At 35.0% G+C, this 25836-nt stretch overlaps 2 protein-coding genes across 3 annotated transcripts; one reads left to right on the top strand and one right to left on the bottom strand.

The window, feature by feature from the left end:
• The first annotated feature begins 5456 nt into the window (after positions 1–5456).
• LOC107464956 (uncharacterized) lies at positions 5457–9232 on the top strand. The gene is made up of 2 exons (XM_016083918.3): positions 5457–6071; positions 8420–9232. Exons 1-2 carry the CDS (start codon positions 5630–5632, stop codon positions 8959–8961), a joined length of 984 nt encoding a protein of 327 aa, XP_015939404.1. The 5' UTR covers positions 5457–5629; the 3' UTR covers positions 8962–9232.
• Positions 9233–9835: 603 nt separating this feature from the next.
• LOC107464955 (histone-lysine N-methyltransferase EZA1) lies at positions 9836–24707 on the bottom strand. 2 transcript variants are annotated; one of them, XM_016083917.3, is made up of 17 exons: positions 24379–24703; positions 23821–23925; positions 22573–22844; positions 22233–22394; positions 21839–21923; positions 21562–21717; positions 21410–21457; positions 20973–21044; positions 19953–20572; positions 19029–19182; positions 17931–18151; positions 17446–17577; positions 11674–11761; positions 11496–11543; positions 11284–11412; positions 10841–10918; positions 9836–10694 (listed from the first exon to the last, which is right to left on the bottom strand). In XM_016083917.3, the coding sequence occupies exons 1-17, from the start codon at positions 24415–24417 to the stop codon at positions 10503–10505; spliced, it is 2601 nt and encodes an 866-aa protein (XP_015939403.1). In that variant the 5' UTR covers positions 24418–24703; the 3' UTR covers positions 9836–10502. The 2 variants fall into 2 exon arrangements, 1 of the variants encoding a protein (XP_015939403.1); XR_002368306.2 differs by lacking the exons at positions 9836–10694; positions 10841–10918 and having other exon boundaries at positions 11316–11412; positions 17446–17600; positions 24379–24707.
• Positions 24708–25836: the final 1129 nt, after the last annotated feature.

Here is a 25836-nt window from a genome sequence, read left to right as displayed (position 1 = left end):
AGTGAGGTAAACTTTTTCAGTTTCTCTCCAATCCTTCTTATGACTTAAGATCTCTTTCATGAACTTAGCATAAGAGGGTATTTGCTCAAGTGCCTCTGCAAATAGAATATTTATTTCAAGAGTTCTAAGATAGTCTGCAAAGCAGACAAATTGCTTATCCTGTTCTGCTTGGCGGAGTTTCTGAGGATAAGGCATTTTGGCTTTGTATTCCTCAACCTTAGTTGCTGCAGGTTTATTTCCTACAGATATGGTTGGAGAAGCCTTTTTAGAGGGGTTGCTATCAGCACTTGTATGTGTCTGATCCCCCACTGACATTTGAATGCCAGGGGTGGAAGCTGGAGTGGCGTTAAACGCCAACTCCTTACCTGTTTCTGGCGTCTGAATGCCAGAACTGAGCTTTTTTTGGGCAACGCCAATTCCTTACTTGTTTCTGGCGTTTGAACGCCAGAACTGAGCATGGGTTGGACGTTCAACGCCAGTTCTCCATCCTTTTCTGGCGTTTGAGCACTAGAATTATTCCTCTCTGGGATCTTACTGTCCTCAGAGGGATTTTGGGTAGCAGTTTGTTCATTTCTTGGCTTCCTGCTGCCTTGACGTGAGGTATTTAATATTTTTCCATTTCTTAATTGAACTGCTTGGCACTCTTCTGTTATTTGTTTTGATAACTGCTGTTCTGTTTGCTTCAACCGCACTTCCATATTCATATTAGCTATTCTTGTTTCTTGCAATATCTCCTTGAATTCGACTAGCTGTTTTGTCAGAAATCTAATTGCTGATTGAATTCAGTAACTTGTTCTGCAGGAATGAGTTCAGCAGTTACTGTTTTAGCCTCTTCTTTCATGGAATATTCACTGCTTAGGTACAGATGCTGATTTCTGGCAACTGTATCAATGAGCTCTTGAGCTTCCTCAATTGTCTTTCTCATGTGTATAGATCCACCAGCTGAGTGGTCTAGAGAAATCTGAGCTTTCTTTGTAAGCCCATAATAGAAGATGTCTAACTGCACCCACTCTGAAAATATTTCAGAGGGGTATTTTCTTAGCATCTCTCTGTATCTCTCCCAGGCATCATAAAGGGATTCATTATCTCCTTGTTTAAAGCCTTGGATGCTCAGCCTTAGCTGTGCCATCCGTTTTGGAGGGAAGTATTGATTCAGGAATTTTTCTGACAACTGTTTCCATGTCCTTATGCTAGCCTTAGGTTGGTTATTTAACCACCTCTTAGCTTGGTCTTTTACAGCAAATGAAAATAGTAATAATCTGTAGACATCCTGATCTACTTCCTTATCATGTACTGTGTCAGCAATTTGTAAAAACTGTGCCAGAAACTCTGTAGGTTCTTCTTGTGGAAGACCGAAATATTGGCAATTTTGCTGCACCATGATAATGAGCTGAGAATTCAACTCAAAACTATTGACTCCGATGGAGGGTATACAGATACTACTCCCATATGAAGCAGTATTGGGGTTAGCATATGACCCCAGAGTCCTTCTGGACTGTTCATTTCCACTTAGATCCATGATGGAGAAAGGAAAATGATGTGGATTTATTTTATTTATTTTATTATATAAGAAAAATAATTTTCAAAATAATAAAATAAAATAAAAACTAAAATAAAAAGAATAAAAATAAAAATTTTGAAAATATTTTGTGAAGATTTTCGAAAAAGTGAGGAGAGAGAAAGTGGTTAGGATATTTTTTTGAAAAAGATATGATTTTAAAATTTTAAAATTGAAATCTGAATTTTTATGAAAAAATTTCAAAATATTTGCTTAAAAATAGTTAGAAAAGATATTTTTTATTTTTGAATTTTATTATGAAAGAGAAAAACACACAAAAGACATAAGACTTAAAATTTTTAAATCCAATGCTCCTTGTTTTCGAAAATTTTGGAGGAAAAACACCAAGGCACACCAAACTTAAAAATTTTAAGATCAAAACACAAAGAAGGCTCAAGAACATCTTGAAAACTCACAAGAACACCAAGAACAAAAAGAAAGAACACCAAACTTAAAATTTTTAGAAAACCAATTTAAAATTTTGGAAAACTAAAGAAAAATTAACAAGAAAACACCAAACTTAAAGTTTGGCACAAGTTTTAATCAAAGAAAAATTATTTTTGAAAAAGTTTTAAAAAGAAGATACCCAATTACCAAGAACACAAACCAACGCTCTAGCCAATTGAGCTATAAGTGTAACGTGTTTTAAAGAGGTATCTTTAATAAATAAAAATATTTTTTGAAAACTAATATTTTGAAAAATGCACAAGAAAAACAAGAAAAGACACAAAACAAGACAAACCAAAGATCAAACAAGAAAAATTTGACAAGAACAATTTGAAGATCAAGGAAGAACAAAGAACATGCAATTCGAAAATTGAAAGACAAAGAAAAGCATGCAATTGACACCAAACTTAAAACATGACACTAAACTCACACAAAAGACTCTAAGAAAAATTTAAAACTAATAAAGAAAAATAATATCTTTGAAAAATTTTTTTAAAAGGAATAATATAAGATGCAATCCTAGTGGCTCTAAACAATAAAAAAGACAAATTTTTTCTAATATAAGTAACAAGATAAACCGTCAGTTGTTCAAACTTGAACAATCCCCGACAACGGCGCCAAAAACTTGGTGCACGAAAATTACACTCACACTATGTAATTCCGTATAACTAACCAGCAAGTGCACTGGGTCGTCCAAGTAATACATTACGTGAGTAAGGGTCGATCCCACGGAGATTGTTGGCTTGAAGCAAGCTATGAATATCTTATTATTCTTAGTCAGGATACCGATAGGGTTTTTAGTTTCAGTTGTAAAAAGTAAAAGAGCATAAAATTAGTAATTGTTACGCAGTAATGGAGAATATGTTGGAGTTTTGGAGATGCTTTATCTTCTGAATCTCTGCTTTTCTACTGTCATCTTCTTCACGCACGCAAGGTTCCTCCTATAGCAACCTATGTGTTGGTGGATCACCGTTGTCAATGGCCACCATCCGTCCTCTCAGTGAAAATGGTCCAAATACGTTGTCACCGCACGACTAATCATCTGTCGGTTCTCGATCATGTCGGAATAGGATCCATTGATCCTTTTGCGTCTGTCACTACGCCCAACACTCGCGAATTTGAAGCTCGTCACAGTCATCCAATCCCTGAATCCTACTCGGAATACCACAGACAAGGTTTAGACTTTCCGGATTCTCAAGGATGCTGCCAATGAATTCTAGCTTATACCACGAAGATTCTAATTAAGAAATCCAAGAGATATTCATTCAATCGAAGGTAGAACGGAGGTGGTTGTCAGGCACGCGTTCATAGATTGAGAATGGTGATGAATGTCACGGATTATCACCTTCATCATGGTTAAGTACGAATGAACATCTTAAAGAGAAACAAGCGTGTTTGAATAGAAAACAGAAATAATTGCATTAATTCATCGAGACGTTGCAGAGCTCCTCACCCCCAACAATGGAGTTTAGAGACTCATGCCGTCAAAAAGTACAAAGTTCAGATCTAAAATATCATGAGATCCAAAATAAGTCTTTAAAAGTTGTTTAAATACTAAACTAGTAAACTAGGTTTACAGAAAATGAGTAAACTAAGATGGATAGTGCAGAAATCCACTTCTGGGGACCACTTGGTGTGTGCTAGGGCTGAGACTTAAACTTCTCACGTGCCTGGGCTGTTTCTAGAGTTAAATGTCAGGTTGTAACCTGTTTTTGGCGTTTAACTCCAACTTGCAACCTATTTCTGGCGTTCAACTCCAGAATGCAACATGGAACTGGTGTTAAACGCCAGTTTACGTCATTTATCTTCGAGCAAAGTATGAACTATTATATATTGCTGGAAAGCCCTGGATGTCTACTTTCCAACCCAATTGAGAGCGCGCCAATTGGACTCTTGTAGCTCCAAAAAATCCATTTCGAGTGCAGGGAGGTCAGAATCCAACAACATCAGTAGTCCTTTTTCAGCCTGAATCAGATTTTTGCTCAGCTCCCTCAATTTCAGCCAGAAAATACCTGAAATCACAAAAAAAAACACACAAACTCATAGTAAAGTCCAGAAATATGAATTTTGCCTAAAAAATAATAAAAATATACTAAAAACTATATGAAATTACCCCAAAAAGCGTATAAAATATCTGCTCATCAATGTCGGAGACGCGTTACCCTCCAGCAATATTCCGGTGGAGTTGATCTCGGCAGCAGAGCGAGTTGGCAAGCAATGAATGTGAACGAGTTTCTTCTCTAAGTTTGGGAGAAGAGAAGAGAACGAACAGTTTCTAAGTGTGGGAGGGTAAAATGGTATTTCAGAGAAATACGAGTGAAAGAGAATTGGGAATTTCACATAAAGTTACAGAATCTTTAACTTAGGAACAGAATATTCCGTTAACTCTAACTGTTTGGTCACGGTAAGGACCTAATTGAAAAAAAAAATAGGTGTAGGGACCCAATTAAAAGGAAAAAAAGTGTAGGGACCTAATTGAAAATTTCGCGAAACTATAGGGACCAACGGAGTAATTAAACCTATTTTTATTGTATTTTTTTATTCATATGACACCTATTGTTGATATAATTTTTTATTTTAATTTGTTTTTATGATATTTTTATTATTTTTTGTTTATATAAATTCTTTTTTCTATCCTTTATTGTACTATATTTATTTTGTGTATAAAAATTTTATTTAGTTTTATTCATATAAATTTTATTTACTTTTTATTGTAATTTTTTTGTTCATATAATATATGTTGTTGGCTGTAATTATTATATATTATGTTTGTATGAAATTTTTTTCGTTTTTATTATACTTCTGGTCGTACTTTATTTTCGTTTTTATTATATACTAATTATAAGTGACAAAAAAGTCATGAATAATAAAAATTTATAATCTAAAATGATACTAAATTAAAGAATACTAACTATATTAAAAAAATTATAGAATATTTTCTTTTGGTTTGACATTATAAGATGTATAGTACTCCTTTTAGTGTTTTTATGTATTAAAATTTATTTTATTAACTTTTATATGTTACTTTACTTTAGTAGGTGAATATTAATTTTATTATAACATGAAGTAATAAGATTTATTCAAATATTTAAAATAAAATGATAGGATAATATAAAAAATTATTTAAATTAATATTTTTTTAGTAATTTTTCATCTAAAAAAGTGATTTTGAGTAAGTATAATCCAAACAACATTTATTTTATTATAATTCATTTTGATATAAAAATTGTCAAATATAAATCACATTAACACAAACTTATTTTTCATAAAAAATAAGTTTAAAAATCAATTTTATATATATTTCACTTTACAAATTGTAATCCAAACGCACACTAAAACGCTGAGGACTAAGAGTGATTAATTTTAGTTAAAGACCAAAAAATTCCTTTAAAATTTTGTAGGATCCATTTGAATAAATTAAATACTCTAATTTTTTTGTTTTGACCAAGAATACCACTTCCAATAGCACCGTCCTTTCACCCAATTGCCACCAAACTCACTCCCCCTTTTCCAAACAACACACAACCACCTCAGCAATCTCCCAAAACCATTTTCGATATTTCATCGGGAACGAGAACACCCTCTCCTCACATCCACCACCACCAAACTCTCCCTCTGTTTCTCATGGCTCTCTCCTCTCTCTTCTCCCTAAAATCCCTCGCCGTCCTGGTGGTCCTGATGGCCATTCCCTTAGGCATCATCGTATCCCTCGAACGAGCCCAACCGTCAACCCACGTGTACAACTACCACGGCACTGGAGGGTGGCTGAGGGAGTGCGCCAAGTGGGACCCAACTAATCGTCGCTTCATAGTCTCGTTCTTCGAAGGCGGTGTAGGCGAGGTTCGGGTGCCGGAAGAGGCGGAGAAGGAGGTTCTGTTGGAGGAGGTGACGACGGTGATGGAAGTGAATTTGTCCGGAAACTCGTCCCTTGGAATCTCGGTCGACACGCAGAGGAACCGGGTTCTCGTTGTTCACGCCGATGTGTTTGGAAACCGGTATAGTGCACTCTCCGCATATGATTTGTCCACGTGGCAGAGGCTCTTTCTTACACAACTCAGCGGTCCAAGTAAGCTCTTCCCTTCTCTGTTCAACTGCTTCGTGTATTCGATATTCGCACTACCTTCAGTATTCGTACGCTCATAAATCATAAGTCATAGCATACACAGTTCATTTAAAATGTTTCTGTCCTTTCTTTTTATGAAAAAAAATGATTTATTTAATTATCATAATTAAAATTTAGTTCTAGAAAGAAAAACACAGTTGTGATTTTTATTATTGCAAAATTAAACTAGTTGTTTATTTAATAATCCTTGCGGGGGAAATTATTTTAAATTCAAAAGAAACAAAAATGATGAAAGTAATTTTAAATAAAGTGAACTACGCTATTAAAATTTTTTATTTTATTTTATTTTTTACTTCTTTAGAATTAGAACGTTGCATAAAGCTGAACTATTCATTGTTCAATATGTTCTTTTAGCAACATGCTATCTCAATGTGCGCTTGTGTTGCTATTGCGCTTGTGTTGCTATTATCTTTATGTCTTTATTATAATCTTTTCAATCTCAAAAATATATTTAATTATTTACACGTTTGGCACGCTATGCCTGGCAGATTATTCTCAAGTAGATGCTTTTTATTGTTTTTTTCTCAGGGTTAAAAATAAGGTGCAAAAATTTGCCTGACTTATTAAAATATGTTAAAAATTAATATTATTTAAAAATATAAAAATAAATAATTATTAAATATTTAAACTTTATCATAAAAATAAGTTAAACAAAAATTAAGCACTAAATTATAAATATTATAGAATTCATCTAAAAATAATATCGAAAAGATTTCTCCTTACAATTATTTTACTAGGAAAAATAATCAAACTTTTTATAAATATAAAAAATTAATTAGAAAAAAATATTTATAAATTTATTTATATTTTGATAATTGTTATCTAGATTAATTTTTTTATCAATAATAGGTTTACCATTGTAATTATTTTTTAGTAAGAGTACATAAAGAGTACATAGTATATAAGGTGTAATAACTCAATAAATATTTTCAAAAGGAATTTTTCATTCTCTTCAACAATGAGAAGAACTTATTTTTTCTAAAAAAAAATATAATTACAATGATAAGTCTATTATTGATAAAAAAAAAAGTAATCTAGGTAACAATAATAAATATAAAATGAGTTTAATTTTATTTCTTATAAATAGTAATGAATGTAAATCTAATTTGATTATATTATTTATAAAATTTAATTCTAAATATAACCATGGCACTATTATATTTTTTTTATTAGTGTCTAATTGTTTTGCGTCACATATTCATGTATAAAATTTGAAAAATTGTATAGCAAAAAACTTTAATTTTCGGGGATTGTGAGTGCAATAATGTGTTTTCTTTAACATACAAGCATTTTCTCTTCGCTATTTTGCAAATAATTTACCTTTCTTTTGTTATTTTGGTTATAATTAAATGTATGTCATAGTAATAAATATATAATTAATTTGTTACGAGCAACAAAGTAGAATTCTTATTTTACATCAAATGTTTGTCAATTATTCTTAGTCAAAATTGACGAAATCAACAAATGTTAAGATAAAGTATTCTTTTCCCATTTAGTTCACTAATTTGAGCTTGCGTTGCTTCTGGCCATGGTTTAATCCTTGGTAGAATGGTAGGTACGAAAATTGAACGGAAAGATTTCGCGAATTTGTATCAGATTTAAGACATGAAGAGTGTATAACGCTGTCTAAATCGTTCGACATTTATGCAAGTGTAATGTAGTAGTCTATTCCGTTGTCATATGGATGATTGTTACAGCTTATATCACCTCAATAAATCCATCATGGAATTTGAAAACATGTGCAAGCAAACATATTGAAAAGGAAAGGTCCTACCTCCGTCTTTCTCATTGCATGCCCTTTTTATATCTTTTGTTGGCTCCTACATAGAGTATATTTCATGTTGTGTTGGCTTCAACCTAGTTTTTTGTGGTAGTATTGCGATTGCAAAATTTTTAGATCAGAAATTCTAGGGAACTAGTTTCTTTTGGCCAACACTACATATCTATATGATTACACCCACGATTGTCAAGCATTTTTCATAGAGATATTTGGTTTAATTCATTTTCAATATGTATTTTATATTACAATATATATTTTATATGAATGACTGATTTATGGTGTACATCTAGCGTGAATGTGGAGTAATACACATGGACTAGTATACTTTGCAAACACATAAGCCTTACTAATAATACCATCATCATATTCATCATCATATTTTATGCCAACATATCATCTATACGATGCTAGTGCTGTGCTATTTTGTGGTACAATTATGCCTATATCCATGTTCTTTTTTGTCTTTTTAGCTTTTCATGTAATAATGACAGATTTCCAACATTGGATGTAGGTGACGAGAAATCTTTTGCCGATGATGTTGATGTTGATGCAGAAGGCAATGCATATGTCACTGATGCAAAAGCCGGCAAAATATGGAAGGTTGGGGTGGAAGGGAACCTCATAACGATTATAAGAAACCCTCTCTTCACCCCAAAAGAATGGTACAAGAAATTCGTAGCCCTAAACGGAATTGTTTACCACCCAGATGGGTTCCTGATTGTGATTCACACTTTCAGTGGCAACTTGTTCAAGATTGATTTGACAAAAGGTGAGGAAGTGAAGGTGATTAAGGTAGCCGGAGGACCCCTATATTTCGGAGACGGTTTAGCGCTGTTGTCTCCTACTAAATTGGTAGTTGCTGGGAATCCTTCTGGAAGATTAGTTGCGAGCAAAGATGGGTGGGAAACTGCTGCTGTTGTGTCGAAATTCTCAGGGCCTATGCATCGCTTGGCAACTTCAGCTACTGTTAAGGATGGGAAGCCGTATTTAAACCACATGATTGGAATTGGTTACCCCAAAAAGAAGTTTGCTATTGTAGAAGCAGTTTTTTAAGAGAATGTTTTTTTTCTGTTTTTCTGAATTTAAAAGAGTCAGGGTGACAGAATCAGAGTTAAGGGGGAATTTGTGCTGTCTGATGGGTTTGATTTTGTAACATATCTTCTCCTTAATATCAACACCTATCTGTATCTCAAGTGGCCTGAGGATGTTTCTATGTTATGGCGAGTGGATCACAAGGCCTTTCTTCTGGGTTTCTTTAGGCCATATTGCATCGAAGGAATGTGGAACTGAAAATTTAAATTAAAAAATAAATGTGATTTGACTATTTTGAGATTATCAATTACTTTAGACATATTAGCAGATCAGAGGCCCTATATGCTATGTAATCCTGCTAGAGTCAAACATAATTAGATTGATCTTGAGAGAAGACACCAAATTAGGTGCAGGTGTGTGGTCCGTTGTAATTCATAAATTTCCGACAGTGTGAGTTCTTAAAGTTACCCAAATACGACCCTAACTGGTTGAGCCAAACTATTTGAATATGAAGGCTTCCTTTGTACTACTTCTATCCAAGAACAAAACTATTAGCAAAATTCATATGTTTCATATAGATATGACATCATTTCACAGCTCAATAAAAGAATATTCTCAAATAGCATGCGTACATGAATTCCACATGTTGGATTAGTTGACCAATGTAAAAAGCTACATGCAGATTAGACACAATCATATATATATTTAAACACAAATACATGATGACTAATTTTTAATATGCATGTAGTATTTTTGTATTCGTTTGTATATCAATAAAATCTAAAAGGTGTATATAACGGTGAAGATATATATAACACAACCCCTCCCGAAACACAAATTAGTACTTTATTTCTACTGTCTTAGCAATCAAACGTCTTAATTCAAGCTTATACAGTTATAGCAACATATACATTTTATTCATAAAAAAAAATGCCAGATCAAGGTATTTTACATGGGAAAATAAATAAACCTCGGATTCGAATTTCTATACTTAGTCCCTACTCAAATAGCTTATTGACCATATCCTTTATTGTTTAACTGTATCATATATTTCATACGAATACCTTAGTCATACTAGCATATGCATACCTATTATTATTTTGATTCCTTATGGCACGTTTCCTCCATGCACATAGGACGTCACACATGATTGGAGTAAGGCAACAAAATAGTCACTAAGGTTGCCAACCAACTTTAAATCCTCCCCTAAATTCAAAAATCTCAAGAGGTCCTTGATACTGTCAATACTAAGAACCAACTTGATCAGCTTTTCCCGAGCTAAAAAGTTGGAAGCATTTGTAACTATGGTGTGTTTGGTTAGAGGCAAAAAGGGAGTAGAAGTTTTCATAAATAAATCAATGTATAAGAATACAGAGATCAAGCATGAAATTTTCCACTCCAGTTTTTATCCCAACCAAACAGACCCTTAGGGATAGATTTAAAGTTGGATGATGCCAACTTTAAGACTAATTTAATGGCTTACTCCACAAGTTTGTCTCAGGAGAGAATATACTGGTAGAAGCCAAAAGTATATACATTGTAAACCTTACGCCATGCCATATTCAATGTGACTGGTGTTTCTTTGCTCTGCCTTGAGTAACTGCTGATTCATCTCTCTTGGATGCCTCAGGTTTACGTGCCCATGGTGGTGCTTGATCTGGACCATAGCGGTAATCATAGAACAACTCCTCACTAGCATCAATATGTTCCTTGGCAAATATGCCTACTCGGTGGTCTCCAGCAACCAACATCACCTACGCAGCCAGAACAAGTGGCCAACAATTGGACAATTTAAAGATCAACTTCAAAATACAGATACTAAAAGGTCAAGGTTTCTTTCATTGAAGAAAAAAATGGTTAAGCTTTGGAACTCCCCAAAGACATGAGTTTCTGGCCTCACCTTAGCATAGCAGTTGGGATTTGAGGAGTGGTTCGCAAATTTCAACTTATCTCCTTTGCGATAAGCATCAAGAACATACTGTAAAGAGATAGATATCACATGTAGAGTCATAAGTAATCATAGGAAACCTCAGTAAACTATAGCTTTCCATGAAAGAAGCATGAAGGAAAACTAGATTGATTAAAGCATAGCTAAAAAATATACATCAACTAAGAATTCCTATTGGCTGAGATCTACTGTGTCACAGACTGTCTCTACTAAAAATTTCAGCCAGAAAATCAGTGGTTTACTATCATAACATGTTACAAAAAAATAAAATATTGTGCAGTTGAAAGGTAAAAGGAATATGATCGATCACTCAAAGATTACAAGGAACCTCAAATCAACAGGAGCCAGAAAAAACAACAAATTTAGATAAAATGTGGGTGACACGAGCCACTTGCCTGATCATTTAAGTCGAATAGGAAAGAGGAGTTTGCACGATCATATATTTTCCCACGTTTATCTGCTTCTCGGTGGGAGATCAGTTCCCCTGTGTACTCTCCTAGATAATCATTTTTGTTAACTGGGTTCTGAAATGTTATCACCAATGAGTAACAGGAACAAACTAAAATTAACAGAAAACAAACAAGTCCCATGAATCTCAAGTCTCAACCTTCAAGAAGGCTCCCCATCCTGCAATATCAGACTTTGCCAAGAGAATCTGAGAGGCATAAGCATAAGAACAATACACTTGAGGCAGACATAATTGCATCACCCAATCATGATTTTTATTCATAAAAATAAGAATGGAATGCAGAAAATATTAAACAAACAAGCTCATGGTTGCTAACCCTCTGTTGCTGCCTCAAGAGAAGCCTCATATTTCCACATTGACCATCTCCACGACGAGGGGGCTCCCCTAATGAACCATCTCCACAACTGAATGAAGAATGTAATATTTATAAGTAACCATTGGAAAATGTTCAGAGGGAGGCAGGACATCAGTCCAAACTCCAAAGTAATTGCTGTGGTTTCAATTGACATTAAGGTTATGGTGAAGTTGAAAAAAATCAACTCACAGTCTGTCTTAGTAACACAATTATCTCTCCAGCAATTACCTATTTTTTTGGTTTAAGAACTGCCTTACATTTTCTTGAAGGATAAATGATTTACCAGTTTAATTACTCTAGAAGGCTATATAGTTTTAATCAATTCTCAATTTGATCTCCTACAATTTAAAAGTTTCTAATCAAGTCCCTATATTTATTTATTTTCTTTTTAAAAGAAATTCAACCATGTTCTTACTACCATAAACTGATACCAAAAAATCATACTACATGGAATAATCAATGAATATTCTTTAAACAACCACCGGCATAGCCCATACCATGACCAGAAACACCATAGAACAATTCCATCATTAATAAAATGAAAAAAAGAGTATTATTAAAGAAGAAACCAAAAATTAAAGACACCCCTTCTTCATGAGAGAGAGAGAGAGAGAGAGATATGTGGGTTAAAGTAGGTGCATTGTTATGCCACCAGATCATGTGCATTTGGAGTCAAGAATATTCCATCTGTTTAGGCAGTGATTTAATTTGAAAAGCTTGAGGTTATTGAACTCCTTAGCTCATATATTTATATACACTAAATCATTACAATACCTACTAAAGAAAAAACACAATTATTCACAATAGATTCTAATCTAACCTAGTTGACACCTAACAGCTAATTGACTGAATTATCTGAATATAATATCAACATCCCCCCTAAAGCTGGAGCATATATATTATATGCACCAAACATGTTAGAAATGTAATTACTACGAGGACCTTTGAGAAACTTTGTGAGAATATCAGCCAATTGTTCACTTGAATTAACAAATTCAGTGATAATTTCTTTAGATATAACCTCTGCCTTATGAAATGACAATCCACCTCTGTGTTTAGTTCTTTCATGAAATACTGGATTGGAGGCAATGTGGAGTGCTGCTTGATTATCACAATATAACTTTATTTGGTTAACTGTCCCGAACTTCAACTCTGAAAGGAACTGCTAGACCCATATTAACTCACAACTCGCCATGGCGCGATACTCAGCTTCTGCACTTGATCGGGCAACAACACTTTGTTTCTGACTTTTCCAGGATATAAGGTTTCCACTAAGAAAGACACAATACCCAGAAGTAGATCCTAATAGGAGAACCTTCCCAATGGGCATCACAATAGCCAATGACTTGGGTATTTCTTTTGTCTTTGTATAGTAATCCTTGGCCTGGGGCTTTCTTGATATATTTTACAATTCACATTACAACATCCTGATGATCAGTGCAAGAAGATTGCATAAACTGACTCACTACACTAATAGGGTATGAAATATCTGGTCTAGTAATAATGAGATAGTTCAGTTTTCCTACAAGTCTTCGATATCTCTCAGGATCAGAAAAATGTTCCCCTTGGTTAGGTAGTAATTTGATATCAGGATCATTGGACTGTCAACAGGTTTGCAATTCAACAAACCTGTTTCTTCCAATATATCAAGGGCATATTTCCACGATATAGCAACATCATCTTTAGATTGAGCCAACTCAATACCAAGGGAGTACTTGAGTTTAAATCCTTAGTTTGAAAGTGATGAAACAGCAGTTTTTTCAACTTTGTTATCCCCTCATAATTATTGCTAGTGATGACTATATCATCAACATAAACAACCAGATAGATGCACTGTCCATGTGAGTTGTGTTGATAGAACACTGAGTGGTCAGATTCGCTTCTTTTCATGCCAAATCTTTGAACAACAGAGCTGAATTTGCTAAACCAAGCTCGTGGAGATTGTTTTAACCCATAAAGGTAGCGATTCAACTTGCAAACCAATCTTGACTCCTCCTGAGCAATAAATCCAGGTGGCTGCTCTATGTATACTTCCTCGTGAAGGTCTCCGTGAAGAAAAGCATTCTTGATATCTAATTGATACAATGGCCAATGACGGATTGCTTCAATACAAAGAAATGTGTGGACAGAAGCAATCTTTGCTACCGGAGAAAAAGTTTCTTGATAATCCCCATATGTTTGACTGTAACCCTTGGCAACCAAATGAGCCTTGAGACGATCAACTGAACCATCAAGTCCAACCTTAACAACATACATGCATAGGGACCCAAACACTGAATTTCCTGGAGGAAGACAAACCAACTCCCATGTACCACTATACTCGAGCATTCATTTCATCAATCATAGCTTGTCTCCATTCTGGATGAGAAAGTGCCTCATTGACACACTTAGGAGTAGGTATAGAAGATAATGTGGAAACAACAGCATAGTATGGTGGGGACAATCGATGAAAGCTCAAGAAATTATAAATTGGATGAGGATTTCTAGTGGTACGATTACCTTTCCGAAGAGCAATCTTAAGCTCATCAACAGATACAGTTTGATCCGAAGTAGGGGGACCCAAAGGAGTAGAACATGTATCACCATCCTCTACCATCTCAGACTATGAATGATTTGGCCAAGGGCGACGGTGATAGACAATTAATGGTTGTTGTGGTGGACTAGAAGTAATGGTTTGAGGGATGATGACACTATCAGCGTTAGTGGAGGAACCATTTGTGGTGGTTGTTGGATTTTTTGGTAAGGGCAATAAGGGTGGACCAAAATAAGGAATTGGAAGAACTTCTAAGACAACATTAGAGTCAACATGCGAGGTAAAGTATGAGGTAAAGTATGGTGTGTCTTCAAAAAATGTCACATCAGCAGAAACATAATGACGATGAGTGATAGGAGAGTAACATCTATACCCTTTTTGGAGCCTAGAGTAACCAAGAAAAATATATTAATAGACCAAACAGATAAGTTATCTTGAACAGGAGAGAGATTATGAACAAAACAAGTACACATAAACACACAGGGAGGAACATGGTACAATTTATCCTTAGGGAACAAAATGGAATGAGGAACTTGGTTATTTAAAAAAGAGGATGGCATACAGTTAATTAAATAACAAGCTGTTAAGACTGCATCTCCCCAAAAACATATAGGGACATTAGAATGTAACGGTAAAGTACGGGCTGTTTCAATGAGACGTCTATTTTTTCTTTCGGCAACTCCATTTTGTTGTGGTGTATGGGAACATGTGGACTGGTGCAAAATACCATGAGATGTCATAAAGAAAAAAAAAGATTTGGAAAAATATTCTCTGGTCGCTACGGAGAACCCTAATAGTTTTATCAAACTGTGTCTGAATTTCAGCAACAAAGGAAGTAAAGATGGAAAATAGTTCAGAACAATCTTTCATTAAATATAACCAAGTACAATGAGAAAAACCATCAATGAAAGTAACAAACACTTAAAGCCCGAAGAAGAAGACCCACGACTAGGACCCCATATATCAAATTGAATAAGAGAAAGGAAATGACTCGTATTGATTCTTATTGTAATTAACAAAGTAAGACCTAACATGCTTTTCAAGTTTGCAGGATTCACATTTCAAAGACTAACTTAGCATAAGTAGGAACCATAGTTTTAAGCTTTGACAGACTCGGATGACCTAACCGATTATGAAGGAGATTAGGTGATGCAACACTCATACAGACCACAGGATGAGTTGACCTAAGATGGTAGAGACCTTGTGACTCATATCCTGCACCAACCATCTTCCCCGTACGACGGTCCTGTATAACAAAGGAATCAGCATCAAATGTGACACAACAATTAAGAGACCGGGTAAGTTTGCTGAGTGAAATTAAATTGAAAGGGTAGTTTTTGACAAATAAAACTGAGGTCAAAGACAGCCAACTCCTGTGCCAACAACTTTGGATGCAGAACCATCACCATATATAAATTATCTAACTTTGTCTTGAGGGCTTCTAGAGTGTCGGCTTGTAAAAACAAGTTTAACTCCTCCATTGCAGCTTGGGATCGAGTACCAAAACTAGTCACATCATGATCAATCTGCTCAAGGGAAAGCCAATTTCTGAGTGGAATCATATAGGCACTGGATATCATTTGCAAATAAGCTGCAAGTCTTTTTCCAAAAGGAAGAACAGGTCTTAAAAGACCTTAAATTAACTAAGATTGCAGGATCAACTGACTGCCATAATAATGCACACAATTGATAGTCAAACCTTTCCCATTGAGTTCTATTTTCTTCAGGAATTTCATGGGGTGATTTAGTGAGGTGGTCTGAGAGACCTTGACCTAAGAATCATAATTCTACAGATGCTGACCACCCAAAGAAGTTTATACCATTCAATTTTTCAGATGTAATTGTAGTACCAGAAAAGGCAAACGTAATTGGTATGGTATTGGATAGTTTAGGATGAATGTTGGGGTTGTTAAACCTTCTGCTGGAGTATTTGCACTAGCAACGGACATTCTGAATTAAAAATAAAAAAAATAAAAAAATAAAAACACTGCATTTTAAGGTTCAGAAGTTGTAGAAAAGGACTTTTTTTTTTTTAATAGAAGAGGCTAAGGGACGGTTCACAAGGAAGAAAACGATAGAAACAGAAACAAAATTTGAGAAGAGAGATGAAAAATTAAAGGGGCTGAACAGGGGGCAGAGTTACGTGAAATTGGGCTGAGAAGGGTTGAACAGGGGCAGTGAAATGGATGGTTTAAAGAAAATAATGATGGAGTGACTTCTAACTACCACCGGTGCCAAAATCGGAACCAGGAATCACCAACGAGTTGAACGGCATTGATAGTGCCGAAAGCGGAGCTCCGGAAGGTGGCGCGTGGGCTTCACGCTCCGGCGGACTGATTGGACAAAAGCAGCGTGTGGAAGCGCATGAGCAGCTCGCCGGAGGTGGGTTTCTGTGAGGTGACTGACCGGAACATTCTGAGGTTGACTGTTGGCTTGATTTTCCCAGATAAGAGCAGCGAACTGATAGAACACCACACTGGTGGCTGAAAAACCAGAAAAGGGCTGGAAAACAGAAAAGAACCCTATGCTCTGATACCATGTTTAGACAGTGATTTATTGTGAAAAGCTTGAGGTTACTGAACTCCTCAGCTCATATATTATATACACTAATTAATCATTACAATACCTGCTAAAGATAAAACACAATTATTCATAATTGATTCTACTCTAACCTAATCTAACTTAATTGGATGGAAATTGGAAATGAGGGGGATGGGCGCTGCCTAGTATACAAGCATACTGCATTAACGCAAGATCCGAGAAACGGATTGGTCCCCAGATAATGTGCATATGATGGAGTCGAGAATATTCGAACAATTGCAATATTTTTCTGTAATTTGGAAGGAAATGAGTGGGGTGAGGGGTTGCCCGGTGCACAAACATCATGCGTTAACACAAGGTCTGAGGGAAGGGCCACACCTAATACTTCTCCAAACCAGAACTAAACATAATGATTGAATCATTGCATGGTGTCTTCTAAAATCAGCCTAGATATACAGATATGACGCAAAGGAGACTAAAAGTTTACACTTTGTCATGAAATACCTAAAAGGAAAAATAAGAGTCAGTGTGGCAGAATTGTTCGCATATAGATGTTACAGATTATCACTTTTTGAATGAACTATTAGAAATCAGACACATTAATTCCTTCCTAGGGAGGCATAAAATCAAGTTCACAGAAGAGATATTTCACACATTACCTAACCCAGCAATTTCGACAGACATCTGGGTCACATTCACGTCCAGCAGCAAAGCATGGGCATTGGCGACTTCTGCACTGACTCTTGGCACAATGGCATCCTCTAAACCGATTTTTGCAGCTCTTTGAACAACTGAAGGTAGAAGAGCTAATTTACTACATTTAAATCATAGCTTGTTAACAATTCCATTATTCATGTTGTACAGTAGTTCACAAATTAAGTTCAAAATGCATTTTAGGAGCTTTTCCAATCATGGAAAAGAAAAGTTTTGAAGAGAATAGCTTCATGTTTACAGTTATACTTATATATCTCTGTGTACTGTTTATTCCTTTATGTGTTCAATGCCTTGGCTAACCAGGTAACCATATTTAACCACCGTCATTAGATTCCATCAATGGCCAACAAAAACATGAACTACCCTGCAATTTTCTCTCCTATTTTGTTACTGAATAAGTTACTTAACTAAATGAAAAAAATGGACATACCCACAGTATTTTTCACAGCAATTTCCAACATTAGCACAAGGGCATTGCTTTCCACACATTGACTGACATCCACATGGTGTATACTGCTTGCAAGATTGATTTTTCCCATCAGCAATTCTTTTCCATATTGATGGATGGCCAGCAGACTTCCAGGAATATTTGAACTTCCTTGTTTTGCCCCTTTTCCTCAGCAGCCGGGACCTTGACGCAATATCTTGGTTCTAACATTAAAACACGCATTAAAAGCAATCGTGGCATCAAATGGTCGTGTACTGGTGAATGTTAGCACTAGTATCATTAAAATACTAGAATTGAATAATAGGAATTTGTATTGAATAGGGAAATCACTAACAATGTGCTAGTTACTCTAGAAATTGGGGAAAATAGAAGTGTAACTGTGTATATACATGGGCAGTGGAACAGTAAGTGCTCCACAATACCTCCAAGAGACAACTCTCAAAATGATCAATCATACCTAATTATTAATTAATCCCTTCTAAATTTTATAAATGGGTTGGTAGAAGTTGCTAGAGCAAAACTTTCTATAAAAAATTCAAGTTTGTAAAGCTGAACCTTCAGATAATACTTTATTACTTTTAAAAATATGAACTTATCCACACATAAGGAAACAAAACATGAGTAACAAGAATCTTTCTAAGGCTAAATTATAAGAAAGAAGAGTATAATATACATCAGCTCACAAAAGTAACTCAATCCCTTTATATGTAAAAACCTGCGGATGTTATTAAGATGCTAAATATAAAATGCCTTCAAACCTCTGATAATCAAATACTGTAACTATTTATTTCGTTTTTCTTTTTCCTTTGATAAAAATACAGTAATCATTCGTATTTCTAAAAGTTCAATGTCAAATGAGATTATTGAGATACGCATTATCCTACATCCACACAAATTGGGCTATATAAACATTTTTACATTAATAAACTAACAACATTTTGTTACAATACAATAACCAAACCTCATCCCAAAAGGTGAGGTGTACTATATATGGAAAGTTGCCTTTTTGATATTCACCATGCCTTAAAAAAGAAAAAGAACGTAAGGTAAAGATGTGGACAATAAACCAGGATTTCTCACCATGCATTGTGTATCAGTTTTTCCCTTGCAATCAGCGGTCGAACTTGAGGTAACGCTTGATATATGGGGCATTGACACTGCACCGGCTTGCATGTAATTAGCTATTTCCATGCAAGTCTTCAAGCCAGAAAGTAAATTTCTTGCTATGAGACAACTACATAGGATGATTTGCACATTAGATGAGCACAAACTTGAAAAATTTAGACCTTCACAAATAGTGGGACATTTATGACTAGATGATGCATTCAGCTTTGGTTTTATTTACTACTGAACCATAACTAGGGAAGTTAACTGCACAAAGAATTCAAACCATGAATTTTAGGAATTCCACATTGCTTTGTTGAGAGAACATATAGATGATATATGTCGAACATATCACAAGTTCAATAGACAACTATGGAAAAGCTTTTGATTTAAGTACAGTACCGGTATTATTGGGAAGCATTAGTCAAATCAATTATACCGTTATTTAGTTAGAGAAGCAATGAAAGTTACTAGATGACAAATACAGTTTCCTTTAGTCTGTTCCCCTACTCCCCTCAGAATCCCCCATCCCTCTGGCTGATATATATCATAGTTATTTTCCCCCACCCTTATCATTTTCCTTTCTCAAGTGAACTGCACAATAATTGCTTTTTGAGAATATAGTTGAAACATGATTGTTTGCTTGTAGAAAAAAAAGGCAAACAATTTAATATACTCCATAAAAATTCACAGGGAAAGTTCAACAAATACTTCTTCAAAGTTGGTTTCTCTTTTTCCCCATATCTACGCATGTTGTCAAGGGAAAAAAATGCAATTGAAACTAACACATAAGTAAATGAAACATTAGACAGAAAGTCGACAGATACTTCAAACTAAATTTTGGACATCCTAGAATTCCAGAACACATTAATATGAGGTGAAATACAGAAATATCCATACCTGTTTCTGCCAAACATTTCTATTCCCTTCAAGTATAGTTCTTTCTCAAGAGGTTTCCAATCTGAGAAACTACGAATCCCATCAACTTTTTCTTCCATTGGATTCGAAACCTTGAACTCTCTCTCAATTATAGCATCTTTTGGTCCATCCCCAACACTTTTGTCTTGCTCACCATGGAAAGTGCTAGAAAAAGTTACTGATTTATTTGAAGCATGTTCAATAGATTTGTCCAAATTTGCACTGGTGCCTTTACCTTCATCACATGCATCCAAGCTGTGGCTCTTTCTATGACCAATAATTGTAGTATCCTCATCATTGGCAATTCTTTTCTGCTTTTTTGAAGAATTCTGAGAATCATCAGGAGGCAATGTTGAGACACATACTGCTGTGTCTAAATGATTAGTGTTCTTCCGTTTACCCACACTTTCTGAGACAGGAATATTTATATTCAGATCTTCATGACAATCAACTTCAGTCGAAAACGACATAGTAAGCTGATCATTAGGTTCCTTGGTATTGGAGGATGCCAATATCGAATTTCCTTCTTCCATAATTGTGGATTTCTTATCCTGAAAAGATCTGATCATGGAATTCTCTGACAAACTTTTTATAACCTTCGACTGCAGGCAAATGAAATGGCAACGAGTCTTAGACAATTCCCTCATCAAACATATATGATACTTTGATTAGTTGCACTCAGAATTGGGTGCTTGGTTTTTTAACTCTAGACACACAGATATAGAGACACTAATTCATCAGGTATGAAGAAGAAAGCATGTGTTATTAAGCCTGGATACATCAGATGAATATTTTGACTATGATAATATTGTAATTAAAAAACAGCAACATAGTAATGCCTAAGTGAATGAATAGTTGAAGGCATCACATCTAGAATACTATTGGAGGAAAAACCATTCTTCATTTAACCCTTTTTCATCTCTTTTGAAGTTAAAAACATGTAACAGCACTACTTTCCTATCTGCCTCTAACTATGAAACATATGTCGAAGACGAAGAATACCTGAAGGTAACACTGTTCACTGCATGGAATTCTATCACCTTCAGGCCCAGACCAAACTGTCAGCTTCTCACACTGTCAAGGAAACCGTCAAATTAACTAAGTAGCGGAATTGCTGCAAATTTAGTTTTGAAACAGTAAATCCTTTATCCTTAACGTGGTCCTTCAAAGATATACTTGACATCAAGTTAATCGTCAAAAATATTTTAGGACTTTGTTGATCTGACAAGCAAATAGATATCAATTCAGTCCTTAATAATATTTTTTTTTCTTTTTTTCATCTTTTTTTTTTTAGTTTCTGAGATGATCCTTAAGTTATCGTTATTCTGTTCAATGAAGCGTCAAACTGATGTAACAATACTACTTTGATGTCTTGTATATATTTTAAGGATCAGATTGAGCATCTACTCTCTAAATGAACATATGAACAGATTCCTCACAGGGTATATTAAAGGCTGAGAACAACCGTGCAATTGACAGTCAAAAACCTGCTCTAGGGAAGGAGAAAAGAATACATTCACAAGATGTTAATTATCTCATCAGATACTTCAATTAAGCTTAAAATGTTTTAAAATAACAATTTTGCATGTACCAGGCACCGGCGGCAGAAGAGGTTATCAAAAGAATCTAATGCAGCATTCAGGCTTTTCTCTCGACGAATGCCAACAGAAGATTCAAGCTCTCCTGTATCTTCTGAATGCTGGACAACATTTCTTAGGTTATCTTCCTTCATGATTTTGTACCGTTCCTGCATATGTTTCACAAAAGCCATTTCCCCAAGAATTAAAATGGCTTCCCGTGTATACCTCATTTACAATTTAATTTTAACAATCAAGCATAATAGCCTTGCTCATAAATTACTCTGTTACCTGAATTTCTAAACTGGTGCCCCCAACAAACTGGCTCACAATAGCCAATACATCTTCATTTATGCCATGTTCCTCAAATGCCATCCTAGTAAATTCAAAAGTCAACATACGAAAACTTTAAGAATACTTTCAAGAAAGGAGTACTTTGAAAATTTGATAAAGATGGAAAATTATGGGTGATGAATTCAAATATGGCACTACAAATCCTGCACAATCACAATACTTTGAATTCCAACAAAGCATTGATGCTACTTTTAATTACATATGTTACTAAGGATTCATATAGGCAAGCTAAAATTTTTACTGTCAAGATCAATTGCTTCTTTACATGAATCTTTCTTCGAAAACTGATGGAATTTTTACAAACAACTCCATCATATCCATTTTAACCTACCATAGAAGTCGGTCTTCAGCCTCAGAAAATTCATGTTTTTCTTCCTCTGGTTCTGTTAACTCTTCCTCACTGTCACTACATATCAGTGCTTCACTTCCATGTTGGTCATAGTAGATACGCCTTCTTCCAACAACTGATTGATCTTCAGCCATTTTCTGATTTCTGTTACATGTGAAAGATTTGGAAATACAGAAGATATGTTAAACAGATGGAACAATCAATCAATTTTGAAATTTAAGTTTGTATGTCTACATGGAATACAATTCATGAAACCCATAGTTTCCCCTTATGGCAAAAATTTCATATATGTAAAACCTAACTAGAAATTAAAACTTCAAACCTGCCCAAAAATATCCAAGATGTATATGGTGGTAATCCTTCAACATATGGAATCTTAATTGTTGTGGCAGGTAATATGTCTTGATTGCCATGGTCTTTATCTCCTGAACCATGAGAGAAAGCATTGAATTTACACAAAGGATGGTCGATTCTGGAAGAAAGCAAGGGACTTGCACTTGTTTCATCCCTCTCTGAAGATTCTCTACTTGATATTGCTGACATGATGACTGAAGTATGACATTTTAGCATCTTCTCATTCTTCTTAAGTTTTTCCTACATAAACATAAATAAGGGTAATTGCAAGCTGACCAGCAAGGTACAAAAAATAGAAAGGCATCGCCACATTGCAATTTTCTATTAGATACATTCAACACATTTTTTTTCCTAAAGTAGTCTTATCCTGAGAAGGCAGTAGAATAAACTAATTTGTTTGCAACTGATACAAAAGGTTAGAATTTGTAGTTGAATCCACAGCTTAGTGGTTAAGACTCTTGCATCCAAGCCTGGGGCCTCCTGTTCCCCACTCCCCTTATTATCTTTGGTAAATTTAAAAAAAAAAATGTTACAATTTGAGCTATTAATTTTGATTGTGATTTTTCACCTAAGCACAGGCAGTATCCAATTTTTCTAGGACAAGTGAAGAACTAAACTAACTACTCTACAAAATCTAGTGTGCTCAATATAGTTAGTGCCTTTAAGGTTTAATTCTGTTTTGCTCCATAAACAGTGAAAGAACAAAGGGAAATGGATCCTCTCAATTTTTCACAATTGAGAATGTAACGTGTGATATCTAACCCTTCAATATTTTCTTTCTCATATTTTTTCTTGGTCTCACTTATGGAATGTATAGTGAGAAAAAATTTTTGGGAGGATCCAGTCCAAGAACAAGGTTGAATGTCTTGGTGCATGACAGCACAATGAGTAAGATTCAGTAAGATAACTAACTAAATGCAACAATTCCTGAGGTTACAATTGAGAGGCGAGGAATGGAATAAATGGGAGGTTGTAGCCATTAGCCAAAAGGTGCTTCTCCCCGATGATCCATTCTCTAGAATGACTTCCATCCTAAGCATGTATATTTTTTAACGCTACAATTGATTCAATAATAAAGAAATTAATGATCCAAAATTTGAGGATATACTAATTAGTCTATGTTCCTGTTTTTCTCCCAATTGTTTGATAGCTACCAATATGTTTTGGGCCAGCAAACACATCTACAAAATGGACACAAACACAATTGCCGACTTACTTTAACAAAGACAATTCTCTCTGCCTGGATTTGCTTTCTCAACTGATTTATCTTCATCAACAAGGATCCACCAACACCATCATTTGCAGACTCCCCATGTTGTTTCTGTCATTATATCACAAATCATAATAATCATGTTCAGATATTACTTCAGGAATCAAAGCCCCTTCACGCATTTAAGAAAAAAATAGTGTCCACAAACAAAAGAATGTGGTAAATTCCAATTCTCACACGAATTAGCACATAAACTTGTACCATTTTATTAACAGTGAATCAAAATTCACGATCAAAGTGATCCTAAGCCCTATTCCTGAACTCAAGTGATTCTGGTATTCACAGTACAGAGAGAGAAAAAAAACAGAGGAACAGAGTGGTTCTATCAGTAACAGTGAGTTCTCTTTGACTAAGCGATTAAATTCAAAATTCTCTGCAATAATCAAAATCAATTTAATTGAAGCACGTGATCAGGTAGCACTGATACTTAAATTGTTTGATTCGAAGAAAGAAACAGAACAGGGATAGCTATGAGTTTGGGGAGGGGGTAAAAGTGGAACTAACTCGAAGCTTAGAAGCAGAGTCACTGGTCTTGGAGACCATGGATGATGATGAGGTTGACGATGCGATCAGTGATGAGAGAGAGAGAAGTGCGTGTGTTGGTGCGTTGCGTTGAGTCTTTAGTGTTTGGAAGAAGAGAAGAACGAGAAGAGAAAGAAACGCTTTTCACACGTTTTGGTGTTAGAGAGAAGTGATTAGTGAGTGTGAGTGACGTCGAGGTCTACAGGCTACAGCTACAGAGGAAACAGAAGAACGTAATTTCTGGCTGCCGTTTCATGTTTCGCCATTTACTGTCTCTGCCTTTCTATCAAGTATCTACAGTCTACACTCATTATTTCCTTCCACGGCATTTTACGTTACTTTCGCGCACCTTTGGCTGTGGGAACTTTTAACTAATCTTTTTGGTCGATGAAGCTATGGGGAGTGGGACTGAATTAATGTTTACATTGATTCAAGTCAATTTGATTTCTAAAAAAGAATTAATTCGAGTCCATTAGTTATTTAATTTTTTAGCAACGTGTCTTAACATGATAACGTCAACCAAAAAGCTAGTGAGAAGAGTAATTTATCTCAAGTTAATATCTTTTAAAAATAGTTAATTATCTTTTATCATAAAAAAATTCAAGCATTGATAATATTAACCACGAAAGATTTGAATAAACATGCTAACTATTAAAAATTCCATTTATTTGGTCATTGACTAAACATTTATTTGTAACTTTAACTTTATTCTCTTTTTTTAATCAATGCAACTTATAAGGACGATAATGTAACTTGATTGAAAATTTTAATTTATCTATCATATAATTTGAAACAACATTTTCACAACTTTAATTATCTATAATAACCTTACGAATCTTCTCTTCAACAGTGCATCTTATGTGAAAGATGTTGTGGCGTCGCCAACTCTCATCTTCTATTACCCTTGTGGTATTTAAGTTTCGACAAACTACTAAAACTTCTCCACAATCGGCTGGAATTTCTTCAATAGCATAGTTCACCTCACCTTCTCTTGAGTGGTATCAGAGCCGATGGTTAATTGGTTGGTTTAAGAAATATTCAAGGTGAAGTATCGAAAGTCTTCCCGACAAAAGTAGTCCGGACGACATGTCCCGCGGTGTGGTACGGCGGTGTGATAGATAAATACTCATATGTGGTGGAGGAGCTAAAGGGGAATTGATGTTTGATGTGGAGGAGACTCACACTTGAGGGGGAGATTGTTAATGTTGCAAATGTTAGGAGTAGTGAAATTAGTCCCACATTGAAAAAAGTAAGGAAGAGTGAGGAGTTAATAAGATAAGAGACTCATTAACTTACTATCTTAAAGTTTTGAGTTGGATATAGTGATTTATTATTTTATGTTTTCTCACTTGATTTCTCCCCGAAATCTTTCCAAATGTAATCTTATTTTATGTTATTCTAACTTTAGTTTTTGAAAGATGCCTTTAGTGGAGTATCTTA

The sequence above is a fragment of the Arachis duranensis genome, chromosome 9 (genome assembly GCF_000817695.3).
Source record: "Arachis duranensis cultivar V14167 chromosome 9, aradu.V14167.gnm2.J7QH, whole genome shotgun sequence".
NCBI classification, from domain to species: Eukaryota; Viridiplantae; Streptophyta; class Magnoliopsida; order Fabales; family Fabaceae; genus Arachis; species Arachis duranensis.
This window is presented reverse-complemented; position numbering and strand designations above follow the sequence as displayed.